This window comes from Nicotiana tomentosiformis, chromosome 9, assembly GCF_000390325.3.
Source record: "Nicotiana tomentosiformis chromosome 9, ASM39032v3, whole genome shotgun sequence".
Taxonomy (NCBI): Eukaryota; Viridiplantae; Streptophyta; class Magnoliopsida; order Solanales; family Solanaceae; genus Nicotiana; species Nicotiana tomentosiformis.
Genome location: NC_090820.1, coordinates 27,154,108 through 27,181,327, shown reverse-complemented (window position 1 = coordinate 27,181,327; position 27,220 = coordinate 27,154,108). Strand labels below are relative to the sequence as shown.

General features: G+C 38.2%; 1 protein-coding gene across 2 annotated transcripts; it reads right to left on the bottom strand.

The window, feature by feature from the left end:
* Positions 1–216: 216 nt before the first annotated feature.
* Positions 217–5,229, bottom strand: LOC104112943 (uncharacterized). 2 transcript variants are annotated; one of them, XM_009622997.4, is made up of 3 exons: positions 4,708–5,229; positions 2,720–4,415; positions 217–793 (listed from the first exon to the last, which is right to left on the bottom strand). In XM_009622997.4, exons 2-3 carry the CDS (start codon positions 4,325–4,327, stop codon positions 452–454), a joined length of 1,950 nt encoding a protein of 649 aa, XP_009621292.1. In that variant the 5' UTR covers positions 4,328–4,415; positions 4,708–5,229; the 3' UTR covers positions 217–451. The 2 variants fall into 2 exon arrangements, with proteins under 2 accessions (XP_009621292.1, XP_009621286.1); XM_009622991.4 differs by having other exon boundaries at positions 2,720–5,228.
* Positions 5,230–27,220: the final 21,991 nt, after the last annotated feature.

The following is a 27,220-nucleotide window of genomic DNA, read 5'->3' as shown; positions in this document are numbered from 1 at the left end:
TAGTATAGATATTGAATGAATGTAGGTACCAAGTTACTCTTATAAAAAAAAAATAATTAGGAAAAGAAAAAGAATTACCTAACCTTTTAGCCTCTTCTGGTGAGAAAGGTTTTTCGATTTTTACAATAACTGAAAAAACATCTCCAGATTTAACTTCCAGCTGACCATCTTCCTACTATAGTAATAACTGAAAAAAACATCGCAAGACCAACAAAGGAACAGAATAGAAATCATGTTACTGTGGAAACATCCACCTGAAATGAAAACAATTGTTCCATATTGATTACAAGCATTTGGAAGAATAGCGATTTTCAACTTTTATACCACCCACAATGATTTACTCAGCTATCGAAGATTACTAAAACAAGATCAGCTAATGAAGAATGTAACAACACCCTCTCCCCACCAAAGAAAAAGAGAAAATTCCCTCATATGAACCTAAGTGCTTCAGCTACTGTTTCCTACTTTTTCCTTTCTTTGCCTTTTCCTTTTCCTGCATTTTCTTTCTCTTAGCTTCTGCTGAGATCCAACTGTAATCTTGAGGGACTGCAAAGGGATCTTGAATGTTTTCGATCCTATTACTTGGACTGCCTGTGGAAGAAGTTGGCCGATGATACGGGGCTTTTATCCACTGAAACCATGACGAACTTGACGGCTGCACCACTGCTGGACTCTCCCTCCCTGAAGCAGTAGGGCTGGAAGGAGGAGTCTCGAACTCATCTAGCGGCTGTAATTCTTCAAACTTAGTGAAAGTCACCAATACTCTAATTGTTGGAACAACCGGAATAGCTACCTGTTACGTAGAAAGGGAATCTCAGTAGAGTGAAACTTAACAAATAGGCAATTAATATTAAAGGTTGTACGTTCCATGTGTATGTGTATATGAGCATTTAGAGATCTAAGACCTTCAACAAATAGCGTAGTTTCTATTGAGAGTTGACAATTCATGTCAAAAGTTTCTATAATAGCAACTAGTAAAAAAGAAAGAAGTTTCCACGATTATCTCTGGGAATAAATTTATCGGAATCTTCATAGTATGAATGCATCTGATGATTGCTTTTCTAGGAATGATGTTCAGCTGCAAGTTCCACCTTTATTCCAAAGGGGATTAGGCCAGCCATACTACCCTCCGGGGTAAACTCCTCCCGGCTACTGTACTTTTTGCTCCAAATTACCCCAGGCCTTAATCTATGCAAGCTACAGGGTCTCTTTTACTACCAGTCTGTTATCTAGTGGCATCAGATAGTCCTAGAAAAACTACATTAATTGTTCCCTCATTATAGTTAAGAGCTGCAATATACAACCTTCTAGGTATAAGTCTAAGCAAAAAGTAGCTTCATACAGCTTGACCATGAAAAACATTATCAGCAATGATGCCAGTCTTAATTTTTTTTTTGATAATTGTGGTGTCCGGCTTGCGCGCATCTCGACTAATTCCACAGGATATGTGTCACCTCCCACCAGCAACAGATACGAGGTAACTCCATCCGCCAAGGCTTGGACAGATGGGAAGAAATTACCTTGTGTTTTTTGCCTCTGCTGGGATTTGAGACCTCATGGTTCTCACCTACTTCATTGACCACTAGGCCACACCCTTGGGTGCTAGCAATGATGCGTATCTTACCATTCAATTTGCGCTTGTGTACCAGTTCCGTTTTATTAATGATTCATACACATCAAGAAGTTCTAAATTCAAACCTCAAGGGTTTAAGTCATGAGTACCCAAAGAGTTTCACACTTGTGGTTTAATGGTTGCACACACCATGAACTTACAAAGGTTTACTCCTGCTTTGATGCCTATTTAAGTTCTATTGCGTTGAGATCCTGTTTCTACATTATGTTTAATTGGTCTGTATTGGAAGTTTTCACTCCAATCCTTCAATACTAAATCATAAGTACCTAGAGAGTTCAAACTTATGGGTTATGGATGCACAGATAGCAATATTTAGGTTGACCACTGAAGAGAGTCTAACAGCAGACAACCACCACCATTATATCTGCTCCGTTCCAAATACAGGCTAGAATAATCTGTTTATGTAGTCCAACGTTCATTTCAACATACACCAACCTAAAATAAAATTTTGACCAAAAAATCTGAAAATATTCTGTAGTTACATTCCACTAGACTTTGTTCAAGCATAACAGATGAATATCTGGGGTTTAAGTTGCATCCATTGTGACTATAGTGCACTTTGCAACATAACGGATCCCGAGGAACTAACCTTGTGCATTGTAACCTCATCATACTTGTGAATTCTTTTTGAAAAAGTTTTTGTTTAGAAGGCCTCATTCCCTGTGAATTCTTGTCTTTCTTTTCTTGGAAAAAGCCAGAGCTTTTCCATAATCAATAACATTCACTTCCCAAAATTAAGATTTTCAGATATTGCCTTAGTTCAATAACCAATATTTCTCAACAAACTGTATAAAAACGAATCCTACATTAGGACATTTACAGTTTACTACCTATAAAAAAAATCATAATTACAGACTAGCAACTTCTAGTTCAAGAGCATGATCAAAAGACAAAGTGAAACAAAGAAATCCAACACTTAATATTTTAAGTTTTTGTAACTCTATTTATTTTGCTCATGGAGAATGGATTAGTGTCAGTGAGGACTATACATAACAAACATATTACTATTCAAACCTAATGAAAATTCAAAATCACATGAGTGCGAGACTAGGAGCTCAATTTCTACAGCAAGTACATGACGCATACCTTAACTGGGAAAGTTCCTTTTGGAAGTTTTGTTGTGAGCATTTCCCTCAACCGTCGGATAGCTTTAACTTTGTTGGCTAGAATGTCAAGCAAAGGAAGGAGCTCTTCAGTTTTCAATGGGAAATCTGGAGACAGCCAAAGAACAGGCCTCAATCCTTTCTTATACTCATTTTCTCGGCCTCCATCTTTGCGCCGATTTCCATTTTCAGCAACGCTAGATGTAGAAGCCTTTGCATCTCTTCCTAGTCTAAACTCATCCCTCGTCGCTCTGACATCCACAGAATGCCTCCCTGGCCTAGTTTCTAAAGGCGGAGAACCCTCAAGATGATTGCCGACCTTCTCCTCAATGCGTACGGAACTTCTTGGGGGGACAACTCTTTTCTCCCCTTCTGGCTTAATGTCCCGTTTCCTCCAATTGTTAAACCATCTCTTCTTTTCCTGTTTACTGTCGTCATTCCTGCAACCATTTATCTCCTCGATGGGAATATCCCTTTGTTCATAACAACTGTGGCGATGTGCAATGATCCCACCATCTCCATTCTCATCTGAAGAGTCCAACTTAAGCGCAACCTCAAGCTGCTTTCTTTCTTCCTCTGTCAGGATATCATCAAACTCTTCACTCTCTGTTTCATTTTCGTTGCAAGAATTGAAGAATTCATCATCCGTCATAGCTCCAGGGACCCGCCTTGATTTTATGCTCACAACCACATTATGCATATCATATACTTTAGCTTTCCAGGAACCTACCATCTCCGTTTTCTCCTGGCGCCTCCATGTTGTTTGTGGTAAAAGAACTGCTTCAGTGACATCAATCCCAGGCCTGAATATGTTCGTTTGAGACATCGCAGCGACTTCTTGCTGTACTTCTGCCTCGGTCGCTGGAGCACCAGCACCGTCTAAAGCATTCATAATTTCCTTTTCTTTATGTGAGATCATGCAAAGTGATCCGGGAGGGACTTTACCATCTTCGGAACCATCACCAAGGAAAAGAATGCTCTGATCAGATCGCTGAATTCGGAACCCATCAAATCCAGCCAGAGTCATATCAGCCCTTAAATTTGCACCCCTCTTCCAAATCTTATATGTATCTGAAGGGGCAATCCTAGAAATGAAAGGTATAACAGAGCTCTCAAAGTGAAATGTTATTTCCATATAAAAATCCCTCATCCTCCTCATTGTCCCAATCAACCGAGGTAACCTTCTACACCATTTTGCCCAAGCCAAAGGCTGGTAGTGCCTAACTATGATCTTCGCAATCCTTTCTTCCTTATTACATATTGCCTCCTGTAGGGCACTCCAACCATGTTCATTTTGCAAGCTCCAATCTGCACCGGCAAGCATAAGCATCTCGGTTGCAGTCTCATCACCAAGTTTGACAGCCAAATGAAGAGGGCTATCCCGGTTGGGGACATCCCGTCGATCAATCACTGCAGAAATAGCATCAGCCTTAACCTCCTCAGCCAGTGATAATGATTCAGTATGAATCTCAGCAGGATCACAAAGGCGCGGCAACGCAGCAATTATCTTCCTCAGAGAGGCATAATCTTTCAAGACTAGAGCTTTGTGCACAGGGCTATGTGCATACTTTGAAACATCAATACCAGCCATGCCTCAGGGAATACTCTCTATAGTTACACTACAAACCCAACCCAATCATCAAAGCAGTAAAGCAAACACCTCTCCACCCAAATCAACACTATACAAACAACAGACAAATGCTGTAAATTGCCACTAATAGAATACCCTTAAAGAATCAATCTTTACCACTTAAACCACAACATGTACTAATTTCTCCAGACACCCTTTACACAAAACAAGAAAATGAACAAAGTCTTTCCCAAAATCATTCATACCAAGTTCAAAAATTACACCAATTGAAACAAGAAAACAATACTCACCCACAAAAAGAACAAATTTTTACCACAAATAACAAAGGTATGGAATCTTTAAGGGGGACCCAAGAGTAAAAAAGTCAAGAAATCACACACCTTGTTGTTGTTCTTGTACAACCACAGAAAAAAGACCCAAAATTGGTTAGCCAAAAAAGGCACAACCCCTTAACTCCTGAACCCACAAACTAATTAACCCCTTATTAGCAAATAGAAAAAAGAACAAAGGGAGATCTTGGTGATCGGATCCAGATCAGACAAACTCCAAAAACATGCATGTGGGGTGGTGCAAGAGTCTTGAAAAAAAAAAAAAAAAAGGGCACACTTTTTTTTTTCTTTTTTTTTTTTAATGCAAGAATTTTATAAGGAAATTGTGAGGAATTTTTGAGAGAATCTTGATAAAGCAAAAACCCAAAACTGAAAGGTTGTCAACTGTCAATGAAGAAAAGAATCAAATGAAATAAAAGTATGTAACCCCACTAGTCAAGCAAAGGAGGGACATAAATTGTTTCACATAAAAAGGGAATAAAATCACTCTTTCTTGAGAGAAAAATAGGAAAGAAAAATTTCCAGTTTTAAAAATGAAAAACAAGAAAGGAAAAATATTTACCCCTTTTTTCCTTTTTTACCCAAGAAAATTTTTAAATGGGTGATTTGGAGTAACAAGAAATCAAACGTTACTCTCCTATGGGGGTGTTTAAGTGTTTTTGTGCAGGGGGGTGGGTGGGGGAGGGGGTCTAAAAAAGGTAAGTGCTGCATGTGAGCCTAAAAAGAGGGAACTTGCTTTCCTATTTCCACATTTTATTAAATGCCATTTATTTTCGTTTTGGCAGGTTGAAAATTTAAATTTCTTTCTTTAAATGCTGAATTTTGTTTTCTTCTTTTTTTACAATGTTGAAGTTAATAAATTACTACTAATATTTATTTTTTTGAATGAGGAAAGAGAGATGCCACATGCTTGGATGAGGGCTCAAGAAGAGTGGAGTAGGATAGGTCAACTAGGTTTGTCAGATTTATTGGGTCTGCTCTTGACCCGACCCCCCCCCCCCCCCCTCAAACTTGAAGTTACTAAAATGAAATTAAGTTTCTATTTTGGTCCTTTGAATTGTAAAACCAAATTGACTTGCATGGCTATCAAAAATATAATATGAATTATAATTTTTAGATTGAATTGGTAGAAAAAATAACAACATATCCAGTATAATCCCACACAGTGGTATATGTGAAGGGTAATATATATGCAGACACTACCTATACCTTGTGGAGGTAAAGAAGCTGTTTCCAAAGAATTGGTAGAAAAAACTGATCAAGAAAATAATTTTAAATGTAAAGAGGCGAAAGTTGAAATAATATATAAGACATTAATTTGTATGTACGCAGTTGAATTATTTGGGGAGCATAACTTTTTTCATTTAAGAAATAGGTCAAGTTTTTTCTTAGTTAAACCAAAAAGAATATGTTGATAATTTGGACAAATGATTTACTTTCTATATTTGTGCGTTGGAAAATAGAAGTATTATAGCTAATTTGAGTTCTAAATGACGTCACACACGAAGCTCTGTTTGTATTAAGTTGTGCAAACCCTATTTAGACCGTGAATATGTTTTGTATAGTGTAGAATCATTTGCTAAAGTTTGTCTTGAAAATGTTTAACTTGCAAAAATTTTGTTTGCTCATTTTGCGCACGTGATTGGCTATGAGATAACAACAATAACATACTCAACATATTCTCACATGTGGAATCTGAGAAGGATAGTGCGTACTCAAATCTTATCCCTATCTTGTAAAGGTATAAAGGCATAAATTCCCGACTTAAAGAAAATGAATATGAGATGACATGAAATAAAAAGTTAAATATAAAGAGTTAGAGTTGGCCAGAAAAGATAAGAGATAGAGATATTTTTTTAAAAGAAATTGACTCCATTCATAAGTTCCATAAGACGAAAGTAAATCTCTTATTTGGCCGAAAACATTCTCTTGAAGCGAATAAATGTAAAAGAATGAGCATAATTCCTAGTAATTTCAGCGGGTGAATAGTAAAATATGTAGGGAAATAACACTGGAAAAATAATAATAATAATAATAATAATAATGTAATAATATTTGTGAGCGAAAATATACGAATTGGCTTGAGTCATGCTGACTACTGTTCTAAGAAATTATTTCAGCAATGTGAAATATTTCCCCAGGATTAGACAAGCATACCTCTATTTATTTAGATGTTACATGAATCAGTAAAATTAAATAATACTAGCAAGTTTTAGAATAAATCAGGGGAAGAAATAATTACAAGAGATAATGATTTGGTCAATAGTGAGAATAATAATTATAGTAATGATTAGTTAAAAAAGAAAGCAATGATTAGCTAAGAAAAGTGTAAAAAGGATCAATCAATTTTTGTTGATGTCTTTTGCGGATGAAGGCTATTTATAGAGATACTTGGGGTCTTCTTAAATTGCCAAGGGTTTAATTGCATGAAAGATGATTGTCACTTGTTTATGGCTTAGCCATTTGGCCACATATCTTCGTGCAAAAGGCCAAATGGTAGATATTCATAGCCGCTTGGAAATAGGTAGGACACTTGTAAAATAAAAAGACACATGGCTATTTAAAATTTTGAAAATACTCCCACAATCCCCACATATTTTCAAAATCTATAGTTTAGAAGGATAAAGGAATGGAAAAATTAACTTGCTAGTTTTGCATGGTCCAGTGTAATGGGTTTGGTGTCTTTTGGACTATAAACCAAACTTAGATCAATAAAATTTAACTCACAGAATTACTGGTAAAATATAATATTTTTATGAACCAATAATTCTTATTGTAAGTAAGAGATTTTATCAATCACATTTCCGCCCTCACGATTTTGCTGTTCAACACGGTTTTGCGTCCAATAGGCCATGCGCGTGCCTGGTTATTCATGAGAGCTCTAGAGACTAGGTCAAAATCTCATAGGTCAAAATCTCATAGGAGCGGTCCACTCCACTCTCATATAGGTGAATTCATCAAGTGTATACTGCTTTTAAATACACCATCCATAAGGACTATGAATTTCATTAAGAGTTATAACTCATCCTCTCAATTAGTAGCAGTCAAGCACTCTCTTTTAGTGTTTCAGCGCCAATATCAACTTGTTATTATCCATATAAACCTACTTCATGGGATCTTCAATCACACAGGTTGAGTTACCATCTCTATTGACAACATGTCGGCCTTAACCCCATCTCTTTTGAGGTTTGAAGAATTAATTTTCTTCCCACAGGTTTAGTCAGAGGATCAACCAAATTTATCTCTGACTTCATATAGTCAATGAAAATTATTGCATCTCTTAATAGCTGTTTTATGAGATCATGTCTCAATTTCATGTGTTTACTTTTACAATTATACGATTTATTCTTTGCAATAGCTATTGCCGCTTGACAATCACAATGTATAGACACAAGAGACAATACATCCTTTATTAAAGAGATATTAGCTAAGAAGTTTCTTAGCCACTTAGCATCAGAACCAGCTAACTCCAAAGCTACAAACTCTGATTACATAGTCGATCTAGCAATGATAGTCTGTTTAGCTGATTTTCACGATATTGCACCACCACCAAGGGTGAATACATAACCACTAGTGAAGTTTATCTCATCTGAATCAAAGATCCAGTTTGCATCATTGTACCCTTCTAAAGTAGAAGGAAATCCACTATATAGGATACCATAATTCATGGTTCCTCTCAAATATTCCATTAGTCTGGCTAATGCAGACCAATGCTCGTTGTTGGGATTATGAGTATATCTACTCACACGGCATAGGCTATATCAGGCCTTGTAAAATTTATTAAATACATAAGACTCCCAATAATCTAAGTATATTTAGACCGAGCAACTGGGTCACCGTTATTCTTTTTCAACTGAGAGTTAGCATCAAAAGGAGTGCTCACAGTTGTGACATTAAAATATTCAAACTTCTTAAGAAATCTCTCAACATAATGTTCTTGTGACAAAATTATGTCATCTTCACTCCTTATAACTTTAATTCCAAATATTGTATTTGCTTCATCTAGATCTTTCATATCGAAATTAATAGACAAAAATAATTTAGTACTTTGTACAATATTTAAACTTGTACCAAATATAAGTATGTCATCAACATATAGATATATTATCACATAATCATTGTCTATCACTTTAGTGTAAACACATTTATCCACCTCAACTGAAGAAAAATAATTTCTCAGTGAGACTTGTTCAAATTTATCATACCACTGCTTAGGAGCTTGTTTAAGGCCATAAAGAGATTTCATTAATTTACAAACTTTATTATTTTGTCCAAAAATGACACATCTATCAAGTTGAACCATATAAATTTCTTCTTCTAAATCACCATTTAAAAAGGTTGTTTTCACATCCATTTGATGGATAAAAAACTTACGGATTGAAGCTAAGGCAATTAAAACTCGAATAGAAGAAATTCTAGTTACTGGTGCAAATGTATCAAAATAATCTATATTTTATTTTTGAGAAAATCCTTTTGCTACTAACTAAGCTATATATTTATCTAAAAATTCATCAGGATTAAATTTCTTTTTGAAAATCCATTTACAACCAATAGGCTTTGCACCAGGAGGTAAATATGTTAAAATTCATGTTTTATTTTTCATGATAGAATCAATTTCAACTTTTGTTGCCTCTTTCCAATAATCAGCATCAGAAGAAGATATAGCTTCAAAATAATTCGATGGTTCATTATCAACAAGAAGAAAAGTTTGAAAATCATTTGCATAAGAAAAATATTCCTTCCTAGGCCTTTTGCTCTTTCTCAAATCCTCGTTAGAGGTAATTTTATTATTTGTTTCAACATGTGTATGAGAAATTTTATCAGACAGTGGATAAAAATATTCAAAGAACTCAACATTCTTTGTCTCAATTATAATATTGCAATCAAGCACATCACTTTTTAAAACAAGAAATCTATATGCAACATTATGTTCAACATATCCAATAAGCATGTAATCAGCAGTTTTAGAACCTATTTTTCTCTTTTTAGGTTTAGACAAAAGAACTTTAGCAAGCACCCCCACACTTTTAAATATTTCAAGTTATGTTTATAACCCTTCCACAATTCATAAGGAGTTTTGCCAGTTCTTCTATGTGGTATTCTATTTTGTAAGTGACATGCAGATATGTCACGACCCAATTTTCCCTCCGTTTGGGTATTGTGATGGCACCTAGTCTTAGGGACTAGGTAAGCCTAACAATAATTAAAATAACATTAATTAGATAGAATCTCTTAAAATTTTCAAAACCGGTAGTACAAGTCATAAGCTCTACAGAGTGTTTGCAAGAAAACTTCTAAATACAACTGTCCAGAAATAAGAATAAATAGTGAAAAATGAAAAGGTTGAAGGTGACTCCGAAGCCTTCGAACGCAGCAGCAGGTTTACCTTAAGTCTCCACAGCAACAGTCCACACAGCTAGCTAATGAACAAGTACTTGGATCTGCACAAAAATATGCAGAAGAGTAGTATGAGCACACCACAACGGTGCCCAGTAAGTATCAAGACTAACCTCGGTGGAGTAGTGACGAGGAACAGTCAAGACACCCACTGGTCTAATAAACTGAACAGATATAAGTACATGAATAACAGAAGTATGATGTCTACATAAAGACTATGCAATATGGCTCACAATACAGTAATGGCATTAAAGCAAGAAACAACAAGTATCGGCGGAATATCATGAAAATGATGCAGACAAAGTGAATAGGACACAACCTAAATCCGGAATCACGAATACAACAAGGACAAGTAATAACTCAATAATTACAACCGCTTTTATATCAGGTTTCAGTCAACAACTCTACGAGGTACCGAACCTTGGACAATTTACAACTCACGGGTCTCAATACCTAAACCCTAACACTTGGCATGCTGTGACCTCATAACACCTCATAACCACACTGACGAATCACGTGTCAATAGAGCCATTCTCACATAGAAGGCAAGTAAACAAGGGTGAGCATCTATGCTCAACAATATCAAGAACACCTCTTATCCGGTAAGAGTGCTTAACTACATGTATGCTGGTGTAAGTGTCCTAACATAGTCCATACCAGCAAATAACATAAGGAAGAAGAAGAACGGACAATACGTAGAATATTTTCTCACAGCTTTCACACGATAAAGCTCACACAGGTATGTATACCACTACACAAATATCAACATCAAGAATGCCCTCAGGCCATAAATCATCACAAATCAATCCCTGACACAACCCACCTTGTCTCGCCACGTGTGGAATAGTAACATAAATGCCCGCCTTGTCTCGCCACACGTGCATATTAATGTTCATACCTTGTCTCGCCACATGCGCAACCCCCCCCCCCCCCCACACACACATATATATATATATATATATATATATATATATATATCCTACCTTGTCAACGCATGTGCAAACATCAATAGTAACAATAGCACGGCAGAAACCTCGTGCAACCCCATAACAACAATCACACGGCAGACCTCGTGCATCACAATAATAACAACCGCACGGTAGAAACCTCGTGCATCACCACAACAAATACAACAACAATAATGGCAATGATACAAAGTACGGCAAGTAAATCAACTCAAGAACTTTTAAATCACAGGAAACATTGTGGGACCAAATCACAAGGAATAACCACAGTAAAGAATGCTAGGCGTAAAGAGAACAACTCAACAAAGGGAAACTAATGTGTATCAACGATCCCACAATATACATTTCAACAACAGGGAAACTAATACGTGTCAAATAATTCCAAATAAAACAAGTCGACTAAGATATAGGATATCTAAAACTTCTTTTAAGGTTGAGAAATTACTAAGGATTTTCAATAATTTAATTAAGGATAAGCAGCGAAAAGATAATCATAACCTCAATTAAGACTGAACAAATTATAAGATGATATAATAATAATTTCAAATAAAGATAAGCAGTTATGAAAAGATAGCATGACAATAGAGGAGGTAAAATCTTCAGTTAAGTCAAATAAGAGTCAAATAGGCAATAAGAGTGAATCCTAAAAGTAATTAATTCTAATTAAAGCATGTAGAGGTGAAACTAGTAAATATGAACTTAATCATATCAAGAAACAACTTCATACTCAGTGAATATAAGGACCTAAGAATCCTAAGAGGCCAACTTTTCACAAATAAGTCCGAGCACGCACTCGTCACCTCGCGTGTATGGACTACAATCAACATAGAAGACTCAATCATAAGGGGAAAATCCCCCACACAAGGTTAGGCAGGATACTTACCTCAACTCAAGCTCAACCAGTCTGTAAGAATGCCCTTTTTTTTTCAATTATCCGACTCCGAATGGCCCAAATCTAGCCAAACACAATTGCATAACATGGATACAACCATAATAGACTCATCTAATTAATAAAATCAATACTTTAATAAAAATCCCGAAATCCGCCCTAAAGGTCGATCCGGGCCCACATCTCGGAATCGGGTAAAAGTCACAAAATACGAACACTCATTCACTTACGAGTCTAACCATACAAAAATTATCAAATTCCGATACCATTTCGTCCCTCAAATCGTGATTTTTCATTTTGATTTTTTCTTTCAAAAACCACCATTTTCCTCAACTCAAAACACAAATTAAATGATAAAAATAAAGATAGAATCATGGAAATAAATAAATTCTAGGTGAAGAACACTTACCCAATCGATTTGCATGAAAAACCCACAAGAAAACGCTCAAAACCGAGCTCTAGAACTCCAAAAATGGTGAAAATGGCAAACACTCGGAATAGAGGACTTTATATTCTGCCCAGGGGTTTTGTGCATCGCGAACGCGGAGAAAGGGACGCGTTCGCGAAGAAGAGAAATAAAGCTGCCCAGTTGTTCTTCGCGAACGCGACAACACGTTCGCGGACGCGAAGAGGAAAAATATGATGGCCCAACGACTGCTCTTCGCGAACGCGTGAAGTAGTACGCGAACGCAAAGAGTGTAATGGAATAACCACGCGAACGCGTAAGTGACACGCGAACGCGTAGGGGAAAATGATCACCGGTGCCCAGGGCATGGATTGCACTTCGTGAACGCGAGATAGGGAATGCGAACGCGAAGAAGGGGGTGGCAGAACTTCGCGAACGCGAGAGGGTGACTGCGAATACAAAGAGGAATTATTTCACCCTCCAAAATAACACTACGCGAATGCGAAGGCAAGGACGCGAACGCGATGAAGGAAACCAGATGACAGATAACATCAGTTCAAAAATAGGGGAAAAGACCCGTAGCCCATCCGAAACTCACCCGAGGCCCCCGAGACCCCATCTAAACATACCAACAAGTTCTATACCCTAACACGGACCCGCTCGAGGTCTCAAATCACATCAATCAACGTTGAAACTACGAATCGCACCAAGAATCGAACTTATAAATTTCAAATCTTTCAACTTCTAAAACCCGTGCCGAAACCTATCAAATCAACCCGGAATGACGTCAAATTTTGCAAGCAAGTCCCAAATAACATAACGGAGCTGTTCCAACTCTTGGAATCACATTTCGACCCCGATATCAAAAAGTCCACTTCCGGTCCAAATCTCCAAAAAATCGACTTTCGCCATTTCAAGCCTAAATCAGCTACAAATCTCGGATTTACAGTCCGGACATGCTCCTAAGTCCAAAATAACCCTACGGAGCTAATGGAATCGACAAAACTCCATTCTGGAGTCGTCTTCGCATAGTTTCGACTACGGTCAAAATCCTAAGACTTAAGCTTCCGTTTTAGGGACTAAGTGTCCCAAATCACTCTGAATCATCTGGTAACTGAATTCAACCACGCACGCAAGTCAATACACATAATATGAAGCTGCTCAGGGCCTTATGCTACCGAACGAGACTTAAGTTCTCAAAACGACCGGCCGGGTCGTTACATCATTCCCCTCTTAAACAAACGTTCGTCCTCGAATGTGCTAAGAATCGACTCGAAGTCTTCAAATCACTGAAAGTACATATCCAACACACACCCGCGGGCGACTCTACGTCACCCCAATTCACATAAGCCTGACGACACCATCCCAACTGTAATTCATCCTTTCTGCTAACACCGATAAGCCTTAGAGTCAAAATTCTCTCCTTCCATTTGTCTTTAAAAGACCCGATTCTAAATCCATAACCGATAACAGTCTCAACCAGCTGTAACAACTCATGCCTACACCCACAAGGTATGACCACACAACAAAACACCATACATAGGCCCATAATAACATTTCTGATCACAATAGCTGCCCGAAATCAAAACCACCACCGGTAATTAGACCCATATCCGTTAACAACCCGTTTCAAACCTCCATAACGCTGATAATGATGCAAGAAACACGAAGACCTCATAACTATACACCCAATTCAACAAGTCACAAATAACGCCATCGGGCACACACCCCGCGGCTAAAACTCAAGAAGCACATAACGAAATTGACTAAGTATGTAAAGGGAAACACATAAGATAAATATCAAACAAGACCGACAGACACAACTTTCTAACAATACCCTACTACGAATCAATTCAAAAGGAAAAATCAAAGTACATGAACAAATCATAAGGATCTCATCCTGGTATCACCCTCCACCGCGGCACGCAACCCGGCTCAAACATAACAAATCACATGGAGTCGCGAGGGTCTCGCCCTCAACTCTGAATCACAAGTCGAATACACATCATACCAATGGAAATCTTCCACTAACTCAATTCTGCCAATAAAATCTCAACACTTGCTAAATTCTCACCCCAGTAGAGTATCAAATCACAAATTATAACCAAATTTACTCAGGAATCACATCAAACCTACCATAATGGACAACATGAATTCACTTATAGTCTCGTAACTTTCAATAATAAATAGAAACAAACGATAGACACGGGCTACCGCTCATAGAGTCTCCCAACAGGGCAAACACATATACAGAATACTGAGTCATGAACTCACCCATAGGTGGAACAACAAATAAGGAAACTCGCCCCGATAAGCAGAACCGAATCAAATACGAATAGTGCCCCTTTATAATAAATCAAAAGCATACCTGTATGACATCATCTGGAGCAATGACCTCAAGCCTACTATATGAAACACATCAACGGGCCGGGCCTTCCCCTCTTGGGCGCCCTCTACTCGCCTGAATACTCCGCTGTGACACGCCTGTCCGGAGTCTAGGAAAATCTCTCACCCTGTGGCCGGTATCTCCACACTCGAAGCAACCTCTCTGCTGACGTGGATGTGGGAACTGTGCGGTACGGGTACTCTGAGACCCATGAGCACTTGAAGCACTGTGCGAAGCCTGAAGTGCAAACTGAAATGGCTGACCCACAAAACCTCTACCATGTCATACCCTGCCTCCAAAATAAGGACCAGTAGATCTCTCCGGTCTACGAGGCCTCCTCACCTCCCTGTCCTCTCTTTCCTGATCTTGCCTGTAATCTCTCTTATGGCCCCACATATCCTCTCTTTCCTGATCCCACATGGCCTCTACACGGCGAGCGATCCCTACCACCTGTTGAAACGAAACATCTGACTCTAACTCCCGAGCCAAGCTGAACCGAATATCATGTCTGAGTCCCTCAATGAATCTACGGACACGCTCTCTAACTGTGGCGACCAAAGCAGGTGCATGCCTGGCCAAATCTCTGAATCTCACGGCATACTCTGACACTGACATAGTGCCCTGGCGCAGCTATTTAAACTCCGTGCGCCATGCATCTCGAAGGGACTGAGGTACAAACTCTCTCAGGAACATCTCTGAAAACTGAACCCATGTAAGTGAAGCTAACTCGGCTGGGCTACCCAACTCATATACCCACCACTACTGATAAGCCATTCCCCTGAGCTGGAATGTAGTAAAAGCAACCTTGCTCGTCTCCACAATACCCATAGTACAGAGAATGCGGTGACACTCCTCCAGAAAACCCTGTGCACTCTCTGAAGCCAAACCACTAAATGTAGGAGGGTCATATTTCTTGAACCTTGCAAGTCTAAGCTGCTCTTCCTCAGATGCTGCCGCCCTGACCACAGGCTGTGTCGCCATGACACCTGGAACCTGACCAACATGAACTCGCTGCTCTGGGTGTGGGCGGCGGGAGTCTGGGATTTTCCCCCGGTCTGTGAAATAGCTGGTGCAATCGAAATCAACCCCGCCTGAGCCAATGTACCAATCATGTTCAGGAACTGTGCTAAGGTCTCCTGAAGTCTGGGGGTAACAACAGGTGCCTCTGGTACCTGCTCCCTAACTCGAACTACTGGCGGCTCCTCAACTGCTGCTTTGGTAGGCGCTCTAGCTATGGCACGTACTCCTCATCGACCTCTGCCTCTGCCCCTAGCGATACTTATTTTGGGAGCAGTGTCGTCAATAACTGCAGCTCGTGTCCTCACCATCTGTGAGAGAATGGAATGATAAAAGTTCAAACTCCGAGATCAATAAGCTCGCACGATAGGAATGAAAGAAGTGAAATTGTCCTAATAGTTTTGTAGCCTCTCGAAGATAAGTACAGACGTCTCCGTACCGATCCGTAAGACTCTACTGATCTCGCTTATGACTTGTAGCACCTATGAACCTAAAGCTTTGATATCAACTTGTCACAACCCAATTTTCCCTCCGTTTGGGTATCGTGATGGCACCTAGTCTTAGGGACTAGGTAAGCCTAACAATAATTAAAATAATATTATTTAAATAGAATCTCTTAAAATTCCCAAAATAGGTAGTACAAGTCATAAGCTCTACAGAGTGTTTATTAGAAAACTTCTAAATACAACTGTCCAAAAATAAGAATAAACAGTGAAAAACGAAAAGGTTGAAGGTGACTCTGAAGCCTGCGAACGCAGCAGCAGGTTTACCTTAAGTCTCCACAGCAACAGTCCACACAGCTAGCTAACGAACAAGTACCTGGATCTGCACAAAAATGTGCAGAAGAGTAGCATGAGCAAACCACAGCGGTGACCAGTAAGTATCAAGACTAACCTCGATGGAGTAGTGACGAGGAACAGTCAAGACACCCACTGGTCTAATAAACTGAACAGATATAAGTACATGAATAACAGAAGTATGATGTCTACATAAAGACTATGCAATATGGCTCACAATACAGTAATGGCACTAAAGCAAGAAACAACAAGTATCAGCATAATATCATGAAAATGATGCAGACAAAGTGAATGGGACACAACCTAAATTCGGAATCACGAATAAAGCAAGGACAAGTAATAACTCAGTAATTACAACCGCTTTTACATCAGGTTTCAGTCAACAACTCCACGAGGTACCAAATCTCGGACAATTTACAACTCACGGGTCTCAATACCTGAACCCTAACACTTGGCATGCTGTGACCTCATAACACCTCATAACCACACTGACGAATCACGTGCCAATAGAGCCATTCTCACATAGAAGGCAAGTAAACAAGGGCGAGCATCTATGCTCAACAATATCAAGAACACCTCTTATCCGGTAAGAGTGCTTAACTACATGTATACTAGTGCAAGTGTCCTAATATAGTCCATACCAGCAAATAAGCATGAGGAAGAAGAAGAACGGACAATACGTAGAATATTTTCTCACAGCTTTCACACGATAAAACTCACACAGGTATGTATACCACTATACAAATATCAACAACAAGAATGCCCCCAGGCCATAAATCATCACAAATCAATCCCTGACACAGCCCACCTTGTCTCGCCACGTGTGCAATAGTAACATAAATGCCCGCCTTGTCTCGCCACACATGCATAATAATGTTCACACCTTGTCTCGCCACATGCGCAATCCCCCCACCCACACACACACACACACACACACACACACACACACACACACACACACACACACACACACACACACCTTGTCTCGCCACATGCGCAACCCACACATATATATATCCCACCTTGTCATGCCACATGTGCAAATATCAATAGTAACAATAGCACGGCAGAAACCTCGTGCAACCCCATAACAACAATCGCACGGCAGAAACCTCGTGCATCACAATAATAACAACCGCACGGTAAAAACCTCGTGCATCACCACAACAAATACAACAACAACAATGGCAATGATACAAAGTAAGACAAGTAAATAAACTCAAGAACTTTTAAATCACAGGAAAAATTGTGGGACCAAATCACAAGGAATAACCACAGTAAAGAATGCTAGGCGTAAAGAGAACAACTTAACAAAGGGAAACTAATGTGTATCAACGATCCTACAATATACATTTCAACAACAGGGAAACTAATACGAGTCAAATAATTCCAAATAAAACAAGTCGACTAAGATATAGGATATCTAAAACTTCTTTTAAAGTTGATAAATTACTAAGGATTTTCAACAATTTAATTAAGGATAAGCAACGAAAAGATAATCATAACCTCAATTAAGACTGAACAAATTATAAGATGATATAATAATAATTTCAAATAAAGATAAGCAGTTATGAAAAGATAGCATGACAATAGAGGAGGTAAAATCTTCAGTTAAGTCAAATAAGAGTCAAATAGGAAATAAGAGTGAATTCTAAAAGCAATTAATTCTAATTAAAGCATGTAGAGGTGAAACTAGTAAATAAGAACTTAATCATATCAAGAAACAACTTCATACTCAGTGAATATAAGGACCTAAGAATCCTAAGAGGTCAACTTTTCACAAATAAGTCTGACACGCACTCGTCACCTCGCATGCATGGACTACAATCAACATAGAAGACTCAATCCTAAGGGGAAAATCTCCCACACAAGGTTAGGCAGGATACTTACTTCAACCCAAGCTCAACCAGTCTGTAAGAATGCCCTTTTTTCTCAATTATCCTACTCCGAATGGCCCAAATCTAGCCAAACACAATTGCATAATTGTCGATCCGGGCCCATATCTCGGAATCGGGTAAAAGTCACAAAATACGAACACTCATTCACTCACGTGTCTAACCATACAAAACCCATCAAATTCCGATACCATTTCGTCCCTCAAATCATGATTTTTCATTTTGAATTTTTCTTTCAAAAATTACCATTTTCCTCAACTCAAAATATAAATTAAATGATAAAAATAAAGATAGAATCATGGAAATATATAAATTCTAGGTGAAGAATACTTACCCAATCGATTTGCATGAAAAACCCATAAGGCAACGCTCAAAACCGAGCTCTATAACTCCAAAAATGGTGAAAATGGCAAACACTCGAAATAGAGGACTTTATATTCTGCCCAGGGGATTTGTGCATCGCGAACGCAGAGAAAGGGACGCGTTCGCGAAGAAGAGAAATATAGCTGCCCAGTTGTTCTTCGCAAACGCGACAACACGTTCGCGAACGCGAAGAGGAAGAATATGATGGCCCAACGACTGCTCTTCGCGAACGCGTGAAGTAGTACGCGAACGCGAAGAGTGTAATGGAATAACTACGCGAACGCGTAAGTGACACGCGAACGCGAAGAGTAAAATGATCACCAGTACCCAGGGCCTGGGTTGCACTTTTTGATATCGTGGTTGGAATCCAATTCTGGAAATTGAAATAGGTCGGTTATGTCATTTATGACTTGTGTGCAAAATTTGAGGTCAATCAGGCTTGATTTGATAGGTTCGACATCGAATGTAGAAGTTTGAATTTCTTAGTTTCATTAAGTTTGAATTGAGGTGCGATTCGTCGTTTCGATGTTGTTATATGTGATTTGAGGCCTAGAGTATGTCCGTTATATATTTTGGGTCTTGTTGGTATATTTGGTCTCGGGGGCCTCGGGTGTGTATCGGATCATTTTGGGCTACTTTGGATGTTGGTTTTCTGATGTCTGGTGTTGTTCCTCGCGTTCGCGAAGAAGGATTTGGCTTCTCGGATTTTGTTCTTCGCATTCGCGAAGAGACTCTCGCGTTCGCGGAGAAGGAAATCCTTGTCTGTCACCCAACTTCGGAAGCTTATATTTTGCAATCTATAAGGAATTTGGAGATAATCCTAAATTAAAAGTTGTAGCCTTCGTGTCTAGTTTTCAAAAAATCAAACCGTTTGGAATTTGGAGTTGTGTACAAAAGGTTACGATGAATATACTACAGATTGTCTGGGAAGAGTTTGGAAATCGCGAAGAAGAAATTGATGCTGCAAAAGGCTGACTTTGGAAGCTTATATCTCAAAATCTATAAGGAATTGGAAGATGAGCAAAACATTAAAATTGCATCCCTTGATGTCTAGTTTTTAAAAGTCAAACCATTTGTCATTTGGAGTTTTGTACAAAAAGGTATGACCATTATACTAGAGGCTATCTGAGAAGAGTTTGGAAATGGCTGTTGAAGAATTTGTTCATCGCGAACGTGAAGAACAGACCCCTGGGCAGCAGAATAAAGTCAAAAAATGAGACTTCGTCTCATTCTTCAATTTTTGGACGAAGGAAGCTCGGGTGAGGCGATTTTTCGAGAGTTTTTCAAGAAAAATATTGGGGTAAGAATTCCTTACTCGATTTTGGTTAAAATACATGAATCTATTGTTGTTTTTATCATGAAATTAGTGAATTGGGTTGAAAATGGTAGAAATTTTCTATACCTTAAATTGAGGATTTGGAGGTCGATTCGTTATCGAAATTTGACAAAATTGGTATGGTTGAACTCGTATCGGAATACGTGTTCGGATTTCATAAAAATTCTGTCGGATTCCGAGAGGCGGGCCCCGCGTTGACTTTTGACTGACTTTTTAATGTGAATTTTTAAGTCAATGTTTTATTATCCGGAATTATTTTCGATAAATTTTAATGAATTTATACAATTAATTTGGATAGATTTGAGCTGTCCGGAGGTCAATTCAAGCAAGAAGGCTATTTTGGAATATCGGCCTAACTCCGTAAAGGTAAGTATTTTGCCTAACCTTGTGTTGGAGAATTTTCCCTTAGGCATTGAGTCTTATGTGGAAATTGTGTGATTGAAAATCATGTACGCGAGGTGACGAGTACGTACTTAGTTTATATGTACAAATTATATCGGTTAAAATTTGTAAACACCCTTTTGTATTAAATTGAAAAATTGTTGGAACTTATTAAATCCCTTATTTGTCATGCCTCTTTCCTTGTTTGCCGATGTTATTTTTATATGATAATTTGGTGTGATTGCCACTTGACTTTTATGTGAATTCTGTGTTTGTTGAGTTGCCATTTCGTGGAAATAATTTCATTACGAATTTTTCATCTACAAATAATTTATTAAATAATTTTAAAAGGAGGCATTAATCTATTTGCCAAAAATTCAGATTAAAGAAGGCGTTGTTTCTTGATGGATTACTTTTCAGTTCATGTTGTTGAAATTGGTATTGAGTTATAAAGGCCGTAAATCATATTGAGGTAAAGTGTTAAATTGTGAAATATTATTTTGTTGAGTTTTTCACTCCCGGATATTTTTTTAAGATTTTTGTGCGCATTATGGTCGAGCCGTGGGCTTTTTATTGTGAAAAAATAATGTATTGCTGATTTATGTGGCAAGTTGTAATATTCAAGCACATGATGTGCAATTTGTGATATGTTGTAATATTTGAGCAGTTGATGTACAATTTGTGATATGTTGTAATATTTGAGCACTTGATGTACAATTTGTGATATGTTGTAATAATTGAGCACTTGATGTGCAATTTGTGATATGTTGTGATACGTGATCACTTGAGGTGCAAGTTGTGTTATGCTGTGATATTTGGGAACTTGAGGTGCGATTTATGAAATATGGTGATATTGATACGCATGCGGTGATATAAGGTCAGGGTGCTGAAACGCATGCGGTGAGATAATGTGGGCTTGATACGCATGGCTAGTAGGAGAACTACTAGAAGTCATGCGGTGTGATAAGGTGGGATAAAACGCGGGATGTTATTTCGAGAAAAATAATTTTTAAAACTAAATGTGAAGGCTCCCGCGGTGATATAAGGAAAGATTGTGAATTTATTTTTGGGACTATGAGGCGGTACCTCGGAAGTTCCCTTTTGTTGAAATTTATTTACTTTTGGGACTACGAGGCGGTACCTTAGGAGTGCTCTTTTGTTGATATTTTTCTATGGCTGCACTTGCCTTTGTTTATTTTATTTTTTCGTGATATGTAAATTCTTATCTTCTTCCGTGATGTACTAGTTGATTTTATTATTATGTGTTTTGTGCTCCTTGGTGTATTGTGTTGGCTTTGGATTTTTAGTACGAGACTTTGAAGATTTATCTTTCTGGTTTTTACTGATTTTCGATGATTGAGTTGTTTTAAATAAAAAAAATTACTATTATGTTTTAAATTAATAAGTTTTACATCCAAATCAGTAGTATATCTGATGCTTTAATTTAAGTGCAATGTCATTTTCTTCACTCAAACTATTTCTAAAGTAAATTGATCGTGCAGATTTTTATATATTAATATTTTTGGCACGTGAGTTGTCCGTGCAGTTGTGATAGAAATATGGGCACGAGGTGCCGTGAAAATATAAAAGTGGGATGAGACCCGTATTTTTATGATTATGAAATGAGGTGTCACAAGGTGACTTTTATTTAAAAAAATTATATTCAAAAGATATTTATTTTAAAAGAATTATATTCAAAAAATATTTATTTTAAGGGAGTATATTCGAAATATATATTTATTTGAAAGGATTATATTCTAAGGATTTTTATTGAAAAACTTATATTTGAAAGATTTATACTTGAAGTACTTACATTTGAAAGACGTATATTTAAGGGACTTGATTGATTGGTTGTATTTGTGATCCTTATTCGTTTGAGCAATATTTATGGTATTCTTGTTGCCGCTTTGTTTATATCATTGCTATTTGTTTCTATTATTATTATTATATACTGCTACACTGCACAGGTTAATTGATTAGTGAGTGTTTTGACTGTAGCTTGTCACTACTCCACCGATGTTAGTCTTGATACTTAATGGGTACCGACTGTGGTGTACTCATACTACACTTTTGTATATTTTTGTGCAGAGCCATGTATTGGAGATATCAGACTCGGACAGAGTTAGAGTGTGATCGCAAGGATTCAAGGTAGAGCTGCTTGGTCATCGCAGTCCCTTGGAATCTTTCCATTTTATCGTACTGTCCATTATTATTCGAACAATATTATATATTCGATTTCCTTGAGATCATTTCATGTATTCAGTTAGAGTTCGTGACTTAGTATTACAAGTCTTAGGAGGTTGTATCATTATTGTCGCTGTTGGTTTCGATTATCTAAAAATAAAATAGCTTGAATTGTTATTATGATCAGCTTACTTAGTCGTAGAGACTAAGTGCCATCACGATGCATGTGGTGGGATTTACAAGATGGTATCAGAGCTCTAGGTTCATAGGTTCTACGAGTCTTGAACGAGTCTAGTAGAGTCTTGCGGATCGGTACAGAGACGTCTGTACTTATTTTCGAGAGGCTATAGAACTGTTAGGAAATTTCCACTTCTTTTATTCCTGTCATGCGGAATTTGTTGATTTTGGAGTTTGACCCTTTGTATCTCTATTCTCTCAAGATGGCGAGGACACGTGCTACCGGGTCAGCTGAGCAGACACTCGCTTATTCTGCTAGGGCTGCAAGAGGCCAGGGCCGAGGAAGGGCACGTGCCGCAACTAGGGCATATGTCAGAGCAGCAATTGAGAAGCCGCCAGTAACTCCAGTTAAGGGACAAGTATCGGAAGCACCTGTTGTTACCCCCGGACTTCAGTAGACTTTAGCACAGTTCCTGGACATGTTTGGTACATTGACTTAGGCGGGATTGATCTCCGTTTCACGAAATATTTCACAGATTGGGGGAGGAGTCTAGAGTCCTACCGCTCGTACTCCAGAGCAGCAGGTTCATGTTGGTCAGGTTCCAGTATAGTACCGGTACAACCTGTTATTCCGGTTCAGCCTGAGGTCAGGCAAGAGGCATCAGAAGAAGAACAAAAGAGACTTAAGAGATTTAAGAGGTATAGTCCACCTACCTTTAGTGGCAAAGCTACCGAGGATGCCTAGGGATTTCTAGACAAATGTCATTGTATTCTCCGCACCATGGGTACTGTGGAAGTGAGCGGAGTTGCCTTTACTATATTTCAGCTGTCAGGAGCAGCGTATCAGTGGTGGCAAGTTTATGAAGAAGGTAGACCTGCCGATGCAATACCACCAACTTGGGCTTAATTTTCGGTGATGATTTTGAAAGAGTTTGTTCCCCTGACTCTCCAGGATACGTAGCGCATAGAGTTTGAATGGTTGCGTCAGGGCACCATGACATTGTCAGAATATGCTATTAGGTTCAGTGAGTTAGCCCGCCATGCACCTATCTTGGTTTCTACAGTTAGAGAGCGAGTCCGCAGATTCATTGAAGGGCTCGATTATGATTTTAAAATATGTATGGCTCGAGTGTTGCTAACTGACATTCCATTTCATCAAGTAGTAGAGATTGCCAGGAGGTTAGAACGTGTTCGAAGTGAGGAAGTAGAGTCTAAGGAGGCCAAAAGGTCTCGGAACTCTAGAGGATTTAGTGGATTCTACTCTGCAACTATGACTCATTATGGCGGAGGCTCGGGCAGTCAGTCAACCCAGTCTGCAATTCAAAATACTTGTAGTGCTCCAGTTAATACTTTTAGTGTACCACCAGCACGAGGTTCTTACAATGGTTATTCCAGGGATCCGGCATAGACTCAGTATGAGCAGCCGCGCCCACAGATGGTTTGTTATAAGTGTGATGATACTAGACACATCATGAAAAATTGTCCCAAATTTGGGATGTGTGGATTTCATCAGAACACTCAGGCTATAGGCTTTATTCTAGTTAATACTCCACGTGTACAACCAGTTAGGGGTGGAGGACAGGCAGGTAGAGGGCGTCCAAGAGGGGGAGGCCTGGCCCATTGATATAATTGCTATGATGTGGCTGAGGCCAATACACCAGATGGTGTTTTTACAGGTATGATTTAATTTATAATAAAAGGAGCACTATTCTTATTTTGATTCAATTATGATTATCGAGGTGAGACCTCCTATCGTGCTCCATATAGGGCGCGTTTGTGATTTGTACACCACTCACGTGTTTATCCCTGTTAGGAAATTTGATGGTTTTAGCCCGTGTCTATCATTTTGTTTTGCATACTATTGAAGGCTATGAGTCCAAAAGTGACTTTTTGTTACTCACTATAGTGGGTTTTGGTGTAATTTCGGATAATTGATTACAATTTTATAAATTATATGCTCTACCAGTATGGGGGTTCATTATGTTTTGTGAAATTGTTTCACAGAATTTATTAAAAAGAAGAGCAAAAAATGGAAAATTTTAGTTGGCACAATGTGCAAAGTACTTGTGATTTACAATTTAGGATGGGATCCTCGCGGTTTAATATGATTTGATATGTTTAACATGGGCTACGTGCTACGATGGAAGTTATATAAGGATGAGATCCTTGTGGTTAAATTCATGTATTTTAAATTTTCCCTTTGTGAAATTTAATTTATACTATAGTACTAATAGGGAGTCATGAATGTTAGGCTTATTTAATAATTCTTGTATATATTTTTCTGTGCATATTTAGCCATTTTGTACTGTAATTATTGAGTTTTAGCCCACGAGGCGAGTGTCCGGGTAGCGTTAAACGTGACTCGTTAAGTTGGGTAAATGATTATGAGGTCTTCATGCTTCACGTTTAGCTGTCAGTGTTGTGAAAATTCGAAAGGAAGTTTTAGTTAATATGAGGTTAATTGACGATGCTGAAATTGATTATGAACAATTTTTATGACCAGAGATGTGGTTATGAGCATACGTATGATGTGTACGTAGGCACAAGTTGCTACAGTCAGTTGAGACTAATACCATGTGTTGATGTGAAAAATCATGCCTTTTAAAAATGTTTGGAATGTACGAAATTTGGTTTTAAAGTTTATAAGTATGGATGAAAGAAATAATCTTCAATTGAGATAGCGTTGTCGGATCCATGTTAAATTTGCGGTGACATAAAATTACCCGTGAATATGTATGTAAGAATACACTTAGTAATTTAATGTCCTCAGAATAATTCTTGGCGCGTTCGAGGACGAACGTATGTTAAGAGGAGGAGAATATAACGATCCGACTTGTCGTTTTAAGAATTAGTATCTCGTTCAGTGACTTAAGGTCACGAGCAGCTTTGTGATGTGTATTATGACTTGTGTGTTTGGTCGAGTTTAGTTTTCGGATGTAAATTAAAAGAACAATTCTTATTTTTGAAGCTTAAACAAAAAAAGTTGACCGAAATTTGGCTTTTGAGCAAACGACTCCGGAATGGACTTTCGATGATTCCAATAACTTCGTATGGTGAATTCGGACTTAGGAGTGTGTCTGGGTATTTATTCTGAAGCCCGTTAGATGAATTTGTCTTGAAATGGCAAAAATAAGAAATTAAAGGTTTGGAAGTTTGACCGGGGAATTGACTTTTTGATATCGGGGTCGGAATGCAATTCTGAAAATTAGAATACGTTTGTTATGCCATCTATGACTTGTGTGCAAAATTTGAGGTCAATCACACTTGATTTGATAGGTTTCGGCATCGAATGTAGAAGTTAGAATTTCTTAGTTTCATTAAATTTGAATTGAGCTGTGATTCGTCGTTTCGATGTTGTTATATGTGATTTAAGGCCTCGAGTAGGTCCGTAATATGCTTTGGGACTTGTTAGTATATTTGATTGGGGTCCCGGGGGCCTCGGGTGTGTTTTGGATCATTTTGGGCTACTTTGGATGCTGATTTTCTGATGTCTGGTGTTGTTCTTTGCGTTCTCGAGGTGTCTCTCGCGTTCGCGAAGAGACTCTCGCGTTCACGAAGAAGGAAATCCTGTTATTTGTCACCCGACTTCGGAAGCTTATATCTTGCAATCTATAAGGAATTTGGAGATAATCCAAAAATGAAAGTTGTACTACTATGTGTCTAGTTTTCAGAAAATTAAACCATATGGCATTTATAGTTATGTATAAAACGTTACAATAGATACACTACAGGCTGTCTGGAAAGAGTTTGGAAATCGCGAAGAAGAAATTGTTGCTGCACAAGGCTGACTTTGGAAGCTTTTATCTCGAAATCTATAAGGAATTGGGAGATGAGCAAAACATGAAAATTGTATCCCTTCATGTCTAGTTTTTAAAAAGTCAAACCATTTGTTATTTGGAGTTTTGCACAAAAGGTATGACCATTATACTAGAGGCTATCTGATAATAGTTTGGAAATGGCTGTTGAAGAATTTGTTCATCGCGAACGTGAGGGGAGGGACGCGAACGCGAAGAACAAACCCCTGGGCAGCAGAATTTTCCATTTTTGGACCAAGGAAGCTCGGGTGAGGCGATTTTTCGAGAGTTTTTCAAGGAAAACATTGGGGGTAAGAATTCCTAACTCGATTTTGTTTAAAATACATGAATCTATTGTTGTTTTTATCATGAAATTAGTGAATTTGGTTGAAAATGGTAGAAATTTTCTATACCTTAAATTATGGATTTGGAGGTGTATTCGTCATCGAAATTTGATAAAATTGGTTTGGTTGAACTCGTATCGGAATGGATGTTCGAATTTCGTAAAAATTCTGTCGGGTTCCGAGAGGCGGGTCCCGTGTTAACTTTTGGCTGACTTTTTAATGTAAAATTTTAA

Coding starts and splice junctions, on each gene's coding strand:
- LOC104112943 (XM_009622997.4), bottom strand. CDS start 4,327: ATGGCTGGTATTGATGTTTCAAAGTATGCACATAGCCCTGTGCACAAA. Junction 794..2,719: donor AAGGAACTTTCCCAGTTAAG/GTATGCGTCATG, acceptor TCTACGTAACAG/GTAGCTATTCCGGTTGTTCC.